The sequence below is a fragment of the Channa argus genome, chromosome 21 (genome assembly GCF_033026475.1).
Source record: "Channa argus isolate prfri chromosome 21, Channa argus male v1.0, whole genome shotgun sequence".
NCBI classification, from domain to species: Eukaryota; Metazoa; Chordata; class Actinopteri; order Anabantiformes; family Channidae; genus Channa; species Channa argus.
This window is the reverse complement of record NC_090217.1, coordinates 11,529,208-11,545,585: the sequence shown is the minus strand read 5'-3', so window position 1 is coordinate 11,545,585 and position 16,378 is coordinate 11,529,208. Positions and strand designations below refer to the sequence as shown.

Below are 16,378 nucleotides of genomic sequence, written 5' to 3'. Positions count from 1 at the left end.
GTTTATCTACTTCAAATGATGCAAGGCCCCTTGACATCTACTCTCGTGTTTCTTATATTTGTATTTTTTTTTTGTAGTTTATTTGTTTTTCGCCATTTGAAATTAAAGTTGGGTTAAACGATGCCCTCCACTGTGCTAATAAGTACTATCAAGGATCAATGGTTTACCATTGCTCTGATTATTTTATTAATGACAGGGAAATTAGGTAACCTCGCCCGTTGATATTTTCACAGTCTAACAATGGCGACACCTTCAATTGGAGTCACATCCCCGTGTACCTAATTACGTACTGGTGTAGAGATAAGGTTGGAAGAGAGTCAGTCGTGCTTCGGGACTGAAATGATTCAACCAAATCGATCAAGAACATTTATACACGTTTATTTATTTCAGCACGTTGTTTTGTTGTTGTTAGGGGTGACGAAAAAATATATATTTAACATGATGTAGCTTATCATTGAGGACCATTGAACCTCCTCTGTGTGAAGTTCCATATGCCAAAGTGAAAAGATTCAAACAAATGGGATCCTGATCTATAAATGCCTGCATAGCTACCAACTATAATACATACATGACAGGAGGAACAATATTGAATGAGAGTAGTGTGGGTGCATGATAACTTCAGCCCTTGTCCAAGCCCCTTGCTTCTAATAATACCAGCAGATGGTAAATATTTACATTTGCTGACACCATTTTTTCTTCAGGTTGGTGATATGAATCAATAAGAATCGTGGGGCCTGCCGATCACCCTGTCCTCAGCTCCCAACTAATCCATCTGTTGATCCAGCCTTTATTAACATCCTCACCTCTTTGTTCCAAAAAGTCTTCATGCGCAGCATCGTAGGAGAGGCACCGCTGGCTCTTCCAGTGATACACACCACCACAAACAGGCCTCCGTGCATTCTGGTTTATGATCATTTCTACAGTTGCAGTGTGCTGCTGTGTGCCCTTGGATCTGCTCATTTCATATGACATTTTAGCTGTAATACTCCATTGTGCAAATATCAGTATAAAGTAGGAAAAACTCTTACTTGATTAAAAAGCCTTGTTTTGCTATTCTTATTGTTCTATTTCCTCCCTCTTGTCAGTACCATAATTCTTTTTCTTTTATTCTTGTCTTGAGGGTGTTTACCCAATAAAGCTGCATTATTTACCTGGATTATGATGCCACAAAGGTCGCTATAGTACAATATTTTATTAGCTTCATGGCTTGATAAGAGTCAATTGCAATCAGGCTACATGTTTTCCACCAGAGGAATCACGCAAATTGATCCTCTTGTATGATTATTGCAGTAGAAAGTGGGAAAAGGATTAATATTAGCATGACATCCTGCTTATGGCACAGATACTGATAAATCCTCTGCCAGTCTTTTTTCGTGTTGTTCACCCTTCTTTGGTATTTAAGAGAGGGGAAATGATCCATAGATCATGGCATGTAAATTATTTAGTACACAAGCATCTAAGTGCCTCAGCTTGCAGTTTTAATTACGCGTATTAACAGCCAAAGGCTCTCGCCTGACTAATTCTATCCGCTCACTCTTTGCTGCTTCTCAGGAGTTGATGATGCGGAGGCAGGCAACTCTGGCATTCTCGCACACACACGCACACACACACGTAAGAAAACAGTCCCACAAACACACATACAAACACACACACACACACATGCTGCTTCTCCACATTTGCGTAATGTGACAGGTCTATTATTACACAGTAAGCCCACGGGAGCACTCAATAAACACCTATTTCTCCCTGTAAATCCCCCTGCCTCCACCATGCTGCTTACACGGCTCTCCCAAGGCACACAACACCCTCTCGTCTGTGCTCCATTCTATTCTGTTCCTCTTTCCCCTCACTGTCCTCTCCTCTGTGGCAACCCCCCCCCCCCCCCAAAAGGCATTTATACACTGACATTTGAAATACAAATAAAGAAACGTGGACAAGGAGAGGCGGAGGGGATTATAGTGGCCCATGAATGTGACAGTTGTTTCATTTGCACACACGTACATAATGCATCTACACACATGCTGCACTCATACAAGAACGTAAGCACACCGAGACTTAACTTAAAGTTCGTGCTTGGCTAGAAATGACTATGTGGAAGTCTTGTTAGTTAGTGACTGAATTGGGCTAGGACAGAGGCAAACTTGGAGAACCTTAACATCTGGGTTGAAGGAACAGTATTGGTCATTGCAGAGAATAAACAGGTGACCCAAATGCACCCAACTACTTTAGCATATCTCCTTCAAACCTGTCATCCCGAGGCTCTCTGTATTACACAGCCATTATCTCTGTGTCAGATGACACATAAAAACACCTAGAATGACCTGCTAACCCTGTCTCATGCGGGCTTGACAGTGTTAAGGTACTTCTCGGCCCTAAAACCTGAAAGCTTACCCCGAGCATCTGCGGCTCTGCCCCTTAACACTAACACTGTCAAGCTGCGAATACCATTTTACAAGACTAATAACATCAGTCCCATCTGTGCAATGCTCCGCTCTAAGTATGAATGAAAATATTTAAGGTTTTATGGCTGGTTTATGGATGGGAAGTGAAGTTGATTTAGCCCTGTTTTCTGCAAGTTCCACAGTTTCCTGCACAAACGAGTCACACTGACTATGTGAGCAGTGGGCCATCCTAGGAAGTGTCACACTTTTAAAGGTCAGGTCCACATGTCTCACCACTGACCCAATATCATTGCGATAGCAGCACTCATCTGCTTATTTGCTTTCATCCGGAACACACACACATACACATGCAGGGAAAAGGGCTGCGACGCTAGGCTTGAGTATAGGTTAGCTGACTCCAGCATGCGTGGCTAAAGGATGGTATTTCACATTTACATTTATGAATATATCTTTCCACTGCATCCCCTCTGGTTGGATCCGAAAATAGAGAAAATTATCACTGCAAAGGGAAAAAAGAGAGAAAGAAAATACTATGTTATTCATGAGGAAAACTTATGTTGACTCTGACAGAGAAGAAGAAAAACGTCAGCACATTTTAAGTCAAACACCCTTTACTGCTTTACCGTTACTGCTTTTGTAACCAGAAAACAAGATTTTTTTTTTCGCTCCCCATCTGCCTACCCACCTCTTCTTTTTTCCTGCATTTACAACACCTAAAGGACAAGATTGCTAAATTGCGAGGACAGAGCAGGTTCATCATTGTGATGCAAAAGAAGCTGAAATGCAACCCCAAGGCAAGGTAGCTGAGTTTGGGGGATCAAGAGAAAGTGAGAGGGAGGGAGGGATTAAAAAAAAGTAGCTCAGACCTTTGATGTAGCAGCAACAAATTTACCTTGTGACAGAAGATACATGGGTGCAATAAACGGGTTATACCAGCCCTTACACATGCAATCAGATGATTCTGGCCAGGGTGTTAATTGGATCCTAACCGGCAGATCTGATACGCCTGGGCCCCAGTGTTGAGGGGGAAAGCCTTTCCAAGTGATGAACTATAATTGACTGAGCAGCTTGAAGCACTTGTAATTTACTGTGTGTCACTGATGAAGAGGTTGATCCAGTGGAGGCCATATTACCTGCAACATCAGAGGGACGAGTCAACCCCCCCAACAATCTCACACTCTCACACTCCCCTCTCACTTTCTTTTTATTTCTGCACTCTGCTCTCTCCACTTTTTATTTAAAAAGTCTCTCTCCCTCCCATTTGCTCTTGAAATATGTACACCTGCAGGAGGCATAAGCCGAGAGTGAATTGTGCCAGTGTAATGATAAAGGTTTGACAATTTGTACTGATAATGAGACAAACAATGTGCACATGGTGTGTCACACAACTACTCTGGTGTAAACTACTTTCAAGAGGCTTAATCGATGACTATCTGCATGCAGAGATAAATCAATATGGAAATTGTGGTAAGCCTATTCCAGTCTCCTCTGGCTTTTTATTAGAGGCTTTTACATGATGGGTCTTTATGTTATGATAAATTGTGCTTCCCATGCACTGCTGCCAAACTGCTATGGAAATTGATTCAGGAAAATATTTAGTAATCTACTTAGCTTTAGTCCTGACAGTCTCAGAGTATTGATTCTCTAAGATGAAAATATGACACATTTGAGTGAGTGAAGCTAATATATATGCAGAGGCGCACAGTAAATACACATGCACGCACTTGAAGTTCAGAGAGTGAGGCACTCTCCAGGCCAGCTGCCCTGGAGCTGTGGTGGTCCTCAAGCAGAGAGTCCCAGCTATCAATAATCGTTTGGCCACATTTGGCAGTAATTGGCTATTAAATGAGCAGTGTAAGCTAAAAGGGAGTTTAGAGGTTAAGTCCACGAGCAACAAGGGGGGTCTGAGTTTGGGCCCTGCACCCCCTGGGATGCAGAGGAGATGAAATAGTGGATCGTGGATGTGGGGTGTGGGGAGGAGTGGAGAGGTTTCTCACTTTTTTTTATCTATTTCGTTCTGTGTGTCAAATGAAGCTAGTGGCTTAATTAGCAGTGACTCTGTCTGCCAAGGATCCACAGTAATTACCATACCATCCATTTCTCATTGCATTTATCTTAGCTGGTGTCTGTAGCACTGCTCAGACCCCTGTCCAGTACTGCAGGAACAACCACTGAAGTCATTGATAACAGCCCCATGTTTGGTGACTGCACAATGTTTATGACCAACATGTTACCTCCCCCCACCCTTCACCCCACTTATTAGTGCTAAGTGAATTGTATGGAAGGAAATCAAATAAAAGGAATTCATATCTGCTGGAGTTTAATTGTTTAAGTTTGAACCCTGATACACCACTTATCTCCAGCTTTAGGTAATTTGAGTTCACTAATAAAAACCCATTGCTGTAAAGATAAAGCACCATAGTGTGGAGTGGGTGTAATTGCTGGAAGTGCATTTGTCTTTTGGTCTGCATAGTTGGAGGCAGACAGCTGTGTTAGCCAGCCAGCAAGCAGCATACATCAGGGAAGCGGTGTTTTGCATTTCATGCCAGAATGCCCAGTTACAGTAAATCAAACATAACGAAACAGACTTGGGTGCCAGCATTTGGAAAGGATGCCGTAGCTCTCTGGAGAAGATCTTGACCTTTTGTGAGGCACTGGCGAGGCTGGTTACAGGCTGTGGGTGTCACAAGAGTGGTGTAATGATGTGCTTGTTCTGGTGAGGCCCCCACCAGTGTTTTCACATCAGGAGCCAATTTAAAGGTCCTTTGTTTTTGCTCTCCAACTTTGAGGGCAAACCACATGATTTCAAAGTTCATGTCAGTACAGCTCATCATTAAGACAGGGGACATAAACAAATATGAGTTCAAATGGTGGGCATGGCTCAAAACAAACATCTTTCTTACAGATGTATGTTAAGCAGGGGTAACATTCAAATTACTTGTTCAGAAGTCAGTTGCAAGCTACAGTTTTCCATACAATTTTGCACTATTAAAAACAGGAGAGGCACATTTTCTGTTATTAAGGTCCCCAGTGGCCACATCAGTTACAGCTAATTTCATATGATTTAATAAATCCCATTAATAATTTTTGTGCATGACTACAGGAAATCTATCCTTTTGGATTACAGAGAAACAGAGGCACAGTCCAATTGGATATCATGGCTTCTCTTCTACGATAGTCTATTCACTGTGTGTGGATGTTTACGCCACTGCCATCGTCTAGTAAATGCTCATTAATTTTATCCCTTCGTGGCAAAATCCTTTCTAGCAGAGGCAATTCAGCCTCCTGTTCCTTTCAATTCACTGCTCACGTCAATCAAGCCCTCGTGCAGTATCCTGCAGAATGGAGGTGTTATATTCCTGCAATTATCATGTCATATACTCGAAAATGTAAATGAACGTGTGTGTAAAATTAAATTTATGGGTTGTCAGTGAAGAATAAGAACCAGGAGAGCAATTACTTATCTGCTTTCATCTTGGAGCCTCTGATACGTCAAGCAGAAAAGCATGCAGTTAAATGCTGGAATTAGCATTGTGCTGCACTTCACAATGGACGTGGGCCAGTGCCTTTTCTCCCCTTTCTTTCTGTCTCTTGTCTTTTTTTCTCCCTTTCCATCTTTTTGTTTGGAGCAGTGGTGAAATGAAGATGATTATCACCTATTACGTCTTTAAAAAGCTAATAAAAGTGTAAAAGGAACATCCCAATTTCAGAACCTGGTTGTTTGCTGTTTTTTTTTTTGTGTGTTTTTTTTTATTTTCCCTGCTCTTCTATGGTCATGTCTTGTTTAGTTTTGTTCATTGCTGCTGAAAGTCTGCATTATTAATTTACAAGTATCTGAGGGTGAATACGTATTTTTCACCACTTACAAAGGAAAAGCAGTTTGAACTACAATGTAGAATGAATTTTTAATTTCACTTTATACATGCATGTGCATACATTTGTGTTAAATCCTGCATGTCTAAGACTGCATCCCTTTTGTGAAGCAAAACGTCTTTGAGCCAGCATCCAATTAATAGTCTTAATGAGTGCATCTCTCATGTTGTTTCTCAGCTGCACTCGTCGTATTGTCATGGCATCCAACACAAAACCAGGAGTGACTGTGGGGGTAATTACTTACCAAGCAAATGTACCTTTAAGGGTTAATAACATTGAAGGTGTAAGCACAGCATTTGCATAATTACAGACGAACGGTTTAATTTGCAACTTTTGACGGCTTTTGTTCAGCACCTTGCTTATTGTGAATGCATTTTCTTTTTGCGCGTTTGCATTGAACGTTCTGGAGAAGAAAAGACATGTACCACAACATCCTCCTCCTCCTCCACCTCTTCCACCTTAGATGGAGTCCCTTCTCTCTAAGACCCTAATGAACAATGGAGGCAGGATTTGTTTGAATATGAATATGAATGTGCAGCAGGGCTGGCTGGAAGTTGACCTTCAGCTGTGATTTTCAGTTCATCAGGATTAGTCAAGGCGGGCGATCAGGAGCCACTAATGCATAATGACTTCTAAAATGAAAAATGTGTAGTGACCATGCAAATGTCTCGGCTAATCAAAGAGGGGGGAAAACCTGGGGTGGGGGGTAGGCACTGAGGAGAGGAGAGCTAAACAAGGACGTGTCAAGGTCTGACAGAGAGAGAGAGAGAGAAGGAGGGACGTAGGAGAGACATACATGGAAAGTAATCAAGGCAGCTTGATTAGCTGGCGATGAGGACAGGGATGTCTTATTGGCCCCTTGACACACCATATAGGCTAGCTACTGTCACGGCAGCTTTATGCCAAACACTGCTGCAATCAACGTCACTGAAGCTGTTACTGCGTGTTGATATATTAATTGTGTTATAGTACAAGTTTGTTGACAAGATGCAATATCCTAAAAAGTTACTTGTGCATTGTTGTGCTAGAAACATCACACTGTTTTGTGTTCAAGCTGATTGCATTACATTTAAAGGTCATATGGGAAAGGAAAAGGTGATTTAAGTCACTTCAATCAATGTAGTTAAGTGTGTGTGTCTTTGTCACTCCAGGATAATCAACTAATGAACAATTGTGTAGTTGCACTTGATAGAAATGCTTCCACTCATGTTGATATTTTTTTATAACTAAAAAGTAAACAAAATTCAGACGTGACATCATCGCTATACAAAAGTTGCTAAATTTCTAAGCAGCCATGAGGAGTTGAAACTGCGTAATATGACTTACACTTCATTGTTAGAATGCAAGCACACCATCAAAGACCAAACATATCTTATTTCTACTCATCTGCTGCCTCAGAAGTTGATTGCACTGCTGCTTTAGAAGAATATGGCAGAAATGCAGGTTGTGTCTTTGTTTTGCTTTGGTATTGCAGTTTGACAGCTCGTATTTTTAATGATAATCATCTATAAATGATGCGTCAGCAGAGAGCAAGAAACACTTTTTTGAGAATGTAAAACTTGAAAAATGTGTTCACTGCAGAAGGCATCTAGTAAAGCAAAAGTCCCAGTTATATATTTCCCTCTCTTCCAGCATTAGAAATTGCTGGTATTAACCCCCCAGCCCCCCAGCAACAACCCACCACATCATGCTGATTGTGCCTGCCATGTGTCCACTTCATCAGTGTAGTTTTAATCAACTTTAGAGTTTTGCATTTTCACACTGTTTTTAGAATAGCAGCACTGATAGGCATGTTAAAGTGGGGGAGTTCAAGGGTCCTGCTAATTAAGGTCTATGTCTATTTAAATCCCTTACTATTCCCAGTAGAGTGGAAGCAGAAAAATAAGACGAGCAACACAAAGGCACAGCACCCATCTGTCCTTCAGCATCTCCTCTAGGCTGCCAAGCGTCACGGCCATTGGAGGCCTGCTCTGCCTACCTCTCAGTCACCAATTACCACACTCCCAGTAGATCCGTGGCATTCGGCCTGACGCAGTTCTCCGATGCTCTATTTTTTACTCCTTGTTTTTACTCATGGTCTCATCCTTTTCACTCATATCCTCTTATTGCTTGTCGGTCTCTCCCCTTTTACTTCTTCACCAATATTTCTGCTCAATCTACCCTCTTCTCTGTCGTTCTCCCTGTCCAGGTTCCAGTGTCAGTGGCCATGATGAGTCCCCAGGTGATAACGCCGCAACAGATGCAGCAGATCCTCCAGCAGCAGGTGCTTTCCCCCCAGCAGCTCCAGGCCTTGCTCCAGCAGCAGCAGGCTGTCATGCTGCAGCAGGTACACACACACAAACACACACATACACACACACTCTCCCTCACTTAAATGCAAACACACCTAGACAAATATTTAGAAACAAACACAGTGACACATGCAGGCGCACGCAGGACTTGATTCAAGACATGCCCCATCACTAATATGCTGGTATACTGTAGATAACACTAGTATTGGACATCACTACCTACACCTTGTTTTTTCCTAAACTAAACCCTAAAACACTGTTATTTGCCAATATCTTTTGTTATTTGTGCACTAAACACAGTAATGCCCCCAAACATCCCCAATTCACTGCTGTTCCAGTGTATCAGAAGCACCAGTCACTCACTCCAGCTCACCACAGCCCAGCGTCCTTGACACGCTTACTGAAAATTGACGTACTTGTTCATGTCACCTCTAATTAACTGTCTCCAGTGTGTTGCTGGTTCAATTCCCTGACAAGCATCCATCAGGGACTAAGAGAGTAGGGCACAGTTGGGCTGAGCACTACAAGCTGAATGATAGGTGATGAATGATGTAATATTTGGAATCAGCTTGAGAAAGCACACGGTGGCACAGCTCGTGTCAGAGTTGAAATGCATTTCTCATTCTCAGATTTGATTAAGGCAAAGAGAATTGTTTAATTAAGATTGTCAGTCATTCTGATGATTCCACTTCATTAAGAGCGCTCAGACTGTAGATTTGAGTACAGTTTGCTTTTGCACTGCTTTTTGATTTTACAAAGAAGTAATAGCACTTAAAACGTATCGCTTTTATGTGTGTTTGTACAATAGTGTAAGTTTTGTTGTTGCTTTATGTTCATTAAGTGACTTGTTTGCCTTAATATTAGTGCCTGTTAAATCTTTTAGATACAGTAGGTCTGTGGTAATTTGCTAATAACTGCACCATGCATTCCAGTGGCCTGCATCATGAGCTTTTCCATTAGGCTAAATAGCCTGGTTAAGTTCACCAGAAATTGAAAAACTGAAGTCATCTTTTAAATTGCTGTCACAATCAGTGTGTTAAAGGGAAAACTTCTATGTAGTGAACCTGTTCCTGGGAGGGTTTTTTCTGTTTATTTGGGAGGAAGTCAGAGCACTCTGGCAGCCAAAGCATAGTTACTATGATGAATTGTTGCCCCCTACGGAGCTTTAGGACTATTAAAAGTCCATATGGAGAAAACGGTAAAAGACAGCAAGTATACAAAAGCCTTGGAAGCTATCATGTGTGCCACAATTTTTACATAACCAGCATGTGAATTGCAGCTGTAGTTGAACTTGGTGATATTAAGAGAATATATCTTGTTAATTCTAAGGGGTTCGTTGTACTTGGAGGGTTTTAAATCAATTAGAATTAGTTACACAAGCCCCCAAAATAGCCGAGCTTTATGATTTAGAACACTGAAAAGAAACTGATGTCATAGTGTCTAAATGTTATGAGGTTGTTTAGGGTAATGTTAAAGGCAATTTGTGAACTTATGTGTGCCTGGATAAATATGTATTTACTCATTCCTCTCTTCTCCCCCTGCCTTTGTGTTTGTGTGTGTGTGTGTGTGTGTGTGTGTGTGTGTGTGTGTGCAGCAACACCTGCAGGAGTTTTATAAGAAACAACAGGAACAGCTTCATCTTCAGCTTCTTCAGCAGCAACACCCTGGCAAACAGGTTAAAGAGGTAGGAGCACCACATACACGTGTCTACGCCACTTGTGGTTTTTACACACATTAACATGTATTGAAAGAATCTATACAAGAAAGATGGATTGACAGTTTAAACAATTTGACGAGTAACTGCACAACTCCAAAGTTCATAGGTCTCTTTGTTTCTTCATTCAAAACTCTATTACACTGCTTGTTTTGAAATAAACAAATGTAAGTGGCCAAATTTATCCCAGTAACACATACATACACTGCTACTTCATGCATAGGAAGACTCAGGAACTAAGCTTAATAAAACACTCTTTCACTAACAGCATGCATACAAACACTTACTCATCTATTGAAAGAAAACCATAGACAGAGGGTCCAGGCTCAAACTCGTTAATGAACTCTCTTTGTGGCCGTACAAACACACGCACCACCGTTAAAGTTACAGCCTATAACGCTCATAAATCACAGTGACAGGCAGAGGCTCGACAGACGTGGCTCTGTTTCATTCTCTTGGCTATCAGAGAAGTGGAGATGAGCACGACAACCTTAGCCACATTTGGGTAACCCAGCCACTTCCAGACAACACTGCATGTGTGGAAGCAGTTAAATTGATCAGAAAAAAGAGTATCACATAAACACACACTGTCCTCCTTTTTTTCTGTGCCTGTGTGTTACACCTCTCAGTGACTCCTCAAGCAGCCCATTATGCTGCCCCTACAGGAAGCTGCAACTGACCTCCCGGCGGCTTTGTTTCTGTTTGGATCTGTGAATAGAGTTTTTCAGGGGCCCCGCCATCAAATATGGAATAGAAATTGCTCCCTTATTTCTCTTGAGGCAGGGTGGGGGCGTATAGGGGGAGCAAACCTCCTCCCTCCATCACTCCATTATGCAGCCTGTTTTCCAGTGAGCGCATCACAAGTTTTACCCCCCTCCCCACCAATTTCCCTCCACCTCTATGCCTTTCCAGGTCCACTATGATATAAACATACAGAAACATTTTACCATGACATGCTGTTTGCACATACACATGTATATACTAAGAAGCAACAAAAACATTAAAATGACAAATCAATACAAAGACTGAAGATATGCAGATATACTGTAGCCAATTATTACCTGCGTGTTCTTTGTGTGTGTGTGTGTTACAATGTGTGTGTTAAATTAACCACAGGGATGTGTGTAATTTAAAATAGACCAAGTGGTATGGCAGCTCAATCCAAAGCTTTTGTCTTCCTCTAAATTTCACTCCCTGCCTGTTTTTTCACGGTGACTGAGTTTGATGTTTTTCTTTTGTTGTTGTTTTTGTTGTTGTTTTGCACAGGGCTTACGCAATTGCCTGTCTGGCCCAGTGATAAACAACTCTGTGAGGCAGCGAGGAGAGCAGAAAGAGGGCTGAAGGATGGGGATGTGGTGTGTGTGTGTGTGTTTGCATTTGTTTGCACGTGATGCTGTAAATTTCTCATTCTGCCAGCTCCCTCTGGCCACATAAGCTGTAACAGACCATCAGAGAAGGCGAGACAATTAACTATCAAGGGTGGTGGAGGGGGGTGTGGGATGGGGGATTATACCAGAGGCTTAGTATCATACACAATCGCAAGGCACATACATTGACAGGCTTGAGAGCTGGTCTATCAGCACAGCGTTTTGTGCGTGTGTGTTTGTGTGAGAGAGAGAAGGTAACAATACTGTGGTACAGCCCAAAAACAGGAGTGGAGACTAAGTGAGCACAGGCAGAAAAAGGAGAGTGTGCAGAGAGGCAGAAGAAGAGGCAGAGAGGTGTAGTTAAGGTCACAGCAGAGGCGAGTGAGTGGAGACTCTCCATACTCACATACACACACAGCACAAACACTGCTCTGTCTTGTCTGTTCTCTCCCTCTCTCTTAGTTCTTAATTTGTCTGTAATTTTTCCCTCCCTCCTCTCCTTCTCCGCTCTTCCTCTTTCTCTTCTCTTCGTCGACCTCCTCTCTATAGCAACAGCACCAACAGCAGCAGCAGCAGCAGCAGCAGCAACAGCAGCAGCAGCAGCAGCAGCAGCAGCAGCTGGCCGCCCAGCAGCTCGTCTTCCAGCAGCAGCTCCTGCAGATGCAGCAGCTCCAGCAGCAACAGCACCTGCTCAACATGCAGCGGCAGGGCCTGCTCTCGCTGCCCGGGCCCGCTCCCGGCCAAGCCGCTCTGCCCGGACAGACCCTGCCCCCACCAGGTAGGAGGAGGAGGGAATGGGAGGAATAGGTAGAAAGAAAGTGTGGCATGTGGTCGTGCTGATGCTGAGCATGTGACTTACAACAGAAGTAGTCACATGCTTCCTGTGTTTCATCTGCAGGTGTGTTTTTGTCTTTTATTGCCCCTTCCATCTTGCCTCTTACTCTTCTTCTGTCTTTCCATCTTGCCTGTCTTTTGTGTTTCTCATTGGTATGCACATGTCTCCTCTGTGTTATCTTTAAGTATGTCTGTCTGTCTGCTTTCACTTCATTGGTATGCTCTTCTACCATCCACTTTGTCCCTAACTGTCCACACAATCATTTTGTTTAGTCTTCTATTCTTCCTCTCTCTTTCCTGTCTGCTTATGGCTTTTTTTCTTTCTACCTCTGTTCTACCTCTGTTCCCTCTCAGCTCTGCATTGTCTATGTTTGTTGTTTTTACATACTCTGTTTCTACCCCCCCCCCCCTTCCCTAGTTATTGTTGTTGTTTACTGCCTTCACTGAAAGGCAGGAGAGGAGTCAGGGAAATAAATAAAAATAAAGACACATATAACAGCGAGAGAGCAGAGTAAGCTCCATTTTCTCCTCCTGAGCCAAATAAACACCTATGTTTTTTTGTTTACCTCCAAAATGGCGAACAACAACAGGCATGGAGATGTTAGAGGGAAATCAAAGGAATGACTATTGCATAATTAGTTGCCAAGCTAAAAACAAGCAACAGACGAAGCTTGTTTGTCTCATATGCAGCATGTGCACATTTCCAATCAATGTTTTATAGTTCTTGCTCTTTGAAAACACACAAATATTGTGTGAGTGATGACTACATAAGCCAGTAAACAGGTGATATCACTGTCTAACCTTAATTGATCATTGCAGAATTAGTTCAGATTTGGGTGACACAGGATCATATTCACTTACGGAGGGCAGGGCCTGGAGTCATGCAGCTTTCACACAACTCCTGAAGCTGTGAATAGAATGTGTAGTGTTTATAATTCAGCTTTGGTGTGACACTGAATCCTAGGTTTGCATCTAGTTACACAGCTTTATTGGTACAATATAGTGTTTACATTAACTTGATTCCCTTTTACCTTTTCTTGTCCTTCTCCTACTCATCAAACAGGTTTTACTGTACTCACTCTCCTTTCTTTCTCTGTTGATTTGCTCAGCTGGCCTGAGTCCCGCAGAGCTGCAGCAGTTGTGGAAGGATGTGACCGGAGGTGGCGGTCACGGCATGGAGGACAACGGCATCAAACACAGCAGCAGTGGCACTGGCACCGGTGCGGGTGGTGGCGGTTTAGACCTTTCCACCAACAACTGTTCTTCAACTACCTCCTCCTCCAATCCCGCCAAAGCATCACCGCCTATTTCTCACCATTCCATCGCCAACGGACAGTCCCCTACCCTCAACCACAGAAGAGAGAGGGAAAGGGAACGGGAAAGGGAGCGAGAGAGGTAAAGCTATTTAAATGTCACCCCCCTCTTTCCTCCCTGATACAGCACCGAGGGGGAACAAAGCAAAGAAGATAAAAAGTTTACTCAGGCATGTTTGTTACCCATCACACAAGGCTGTTGTGTTAGCTATGCACTCGCGTTTAGAGTTTCTGTCCTTGTTTAAAATAACAGAATTGCTACTACAGGGAAAAATCATGTTTTGTTTATTTGTTCAATAGTTTATTAGCGTCTTTATAATATTCAAAAAATAAGAGCCTTGTTCTCCCAGGAGACTACGTGTGCCATTGAACGCACTTAGCTTACACACAGATATCAAAAGCAGGGAGAGGAAGCCATGCAGGCAGGCACACTTACAACAAGCCTCTCTGGCAGCAAGACAAGGTAACCTCCTTGTACATTAAGTATTTAGTGCTTTCTCTCTTTTTTTTCTTCCTTGCTTGCTTGTCATGTAAACAGAATATGTGATGCCTTGAGTGGCGTTTCCAGGATGTTTATCCTTGTGATGGCGTCTTTTATAAATGCACCCAGCACCAAAACACTGACTGTTCACATATCTGCCTATCTGGCCCATGCATTATTCAAAGGCTTTTCTTGGGCGATATTATAATAAGGACTTATGGTAGGTGTGTGTGTGTGTGTGTGTGTGTGTGTGTGTGTGGGGATTCTTGCTAGAGACTCACACTGGAGGTGGAAGTGCTGTGTAATTGGTTTAAAGTAGATGCTATCTCTCCAGCACTACTAAAAGGAGGTTTGAAAAAGATATCTTTAGAAGGGAGACAGAAAGAAAAAGAGTGGTGGGGAGAGGGGGGAAAAAAAAGACTTTTCATGTGTCTGTGTCCCGAGGGGTGTGTGGTGTCTTATAATGATCGAACAACGAGTATTGTCAGGAGCACTGCTTACTAACATGCCATAGATCGATGTGGGGAAACCCCCTCTGTAAAACAGTGGGTGAGCTTTGCCGGCACTATTCATGGGCCACACACACAGGCATGTGTGCACATCGTCATCGACCACACACAAATCGGCACAGACATAACCTATAGGCAGACAAACGTGCGAATACGCAACACAACACACTCTTACTCACATTTTCACGCACAGAGAGATGCACACACCACTGCCAAGCCTAAAGGTTAAACTGTCATCTTTAATAGGATGTGCTGTCTAGGCAGGGTCGTAACTTATTTGGGTGCCATTTGAAAAACGGCGCAGAACCCCTACTCCCCTTGTCCTCAAAGAACATAAGTTACACACAGTATTAATCTCCTGATGAAAATTATATGGCTGTCAGGATTTTTAATGTTTACTTGAGAGCCTTCACCCTTCCTCCCTTTAATAGCTTTACAAGATGGGATGGTGGCTGTGGTGAAGACAAAGCTACAGCTCACTCTAATGTAGATTTCCATAGAGGATGCAAACTGAACTTTAATTCCTCAGACACTATCCTTTACTATTTTGAATGTTATTGCAATTGCATGTAGTCATCATATATGCTGATTGAATGTATATATATGCATACATACAGCATATGTTGAATTATTCATCTTGAGTTTTGTTGCTTCCATCTCAATCTGTCTGTCAGTATATTTTTACGGTTGCCTTTTATTCCATCTCACCTATTTAGTCTTTGTTATTAAACAATTTGCTGACCTTTTGACCTTTTACTGCCTGTACACAAACTTCAAATCTTTTGCAAATTCCATGTCCCTTTCTTAATCTCCTCCATCCTCATCCTCACTCTAGTCTTCCTCTTTGCTTCCTTATTTATTTTTGTGTTTTTTTTTTTCCTTTTTTTTGTTGTCCAGTACACTACATGAAGAAAGTGGAGGAACCCACCCCCTTTATGGTCATGGTGTGTGCAAATGGCCTGGCTGTGAGAACATCTGCGAGGACTTCGGACAGTTTTTGAAGTAAGAACATGCATTGTCCTCACACAGATCTTATACTCGAGCTGTTGTTGGATTCTTCTGTTAATACCGAGTGAGCGTATGCACGCAAAAAGCTGATATCTATATTACTGTAAAACACAGACGTTATACCCTACACTACAGCACCTTCTCTCTGTGGGTACAGAGTAGGCAAAGAAAGAAGACATCACTACCTTTCAAAGAGCACATTTTGACCTTCCAGACAGCCAGTTGACAGGGTTCAGCTCTAGCGGTGCAGGATTCAAACCAACTCTGATCCATAACAAATCTCCTTCCTGGCATGGAGGGGCCTGATAGGTTTGTGAAAAGCGTCAAAAGCTAATGGCAACTCGCACGGCCGCACACTTACCTCCACAACAAAGGCCCCCATTCACTGTTGTCATGGTGCAGGCACCAGAGCGAATGAACTCTTCATGCTCCATCAACAATTTAGTTAATTAGCTCATTTGTAATTGGCCGGCTTTGTTGCCAGGATGTTAGTTGGGGGACATCAAAGGAAGAAGGTGTTTGCAGCACTGCCGATTACAGGTTATCACATTGCCACTCACTGAGTCTCTCTCTCTCACTCTTTTTC

At 42.6% G+C, this 16,378-nt stretch overlaps 1 protein-coding gene across 15 annotated transcripts in view; it reads left to right on the top strand.

Moving 5' to 3' along the window:
- Positions 1–16,378, top strand: part of foxp2 (forkhead box P2) — a 112,288-nt gene that overhangs the window by 59,323 nt on the left and 36,587 nt on the right. For 14 of the 15 annotated variants that reach the window (XM_067490168.1, XM_067490160.1, XM_067490161.1 and 11 more), the window contains 5 exons: positions 8,464–8,601; positions 10,161–10,250; positions 12,197–12,425; positions 13,591–13,876; positions 15,682–15,786. In XM_067490168.1, the coding sequence (XP_067346269.1) occupies positions 8,464–8,601; positions 10,161–10,250; positions 12,197–12,425; positions 13,591–13,876; positions 15,682–15,786 (848 nt within the window). The remainder of the gene's footprint in view (positions 1–8,463; positions 8,602–10,160; positions 10,251–12,196; positions 12,426–13,590; positions 13,877–15,681; positions 15,787–16,378) is intronic. The other variant, XM_067490165.1, reaches the window with a different exon arrangement.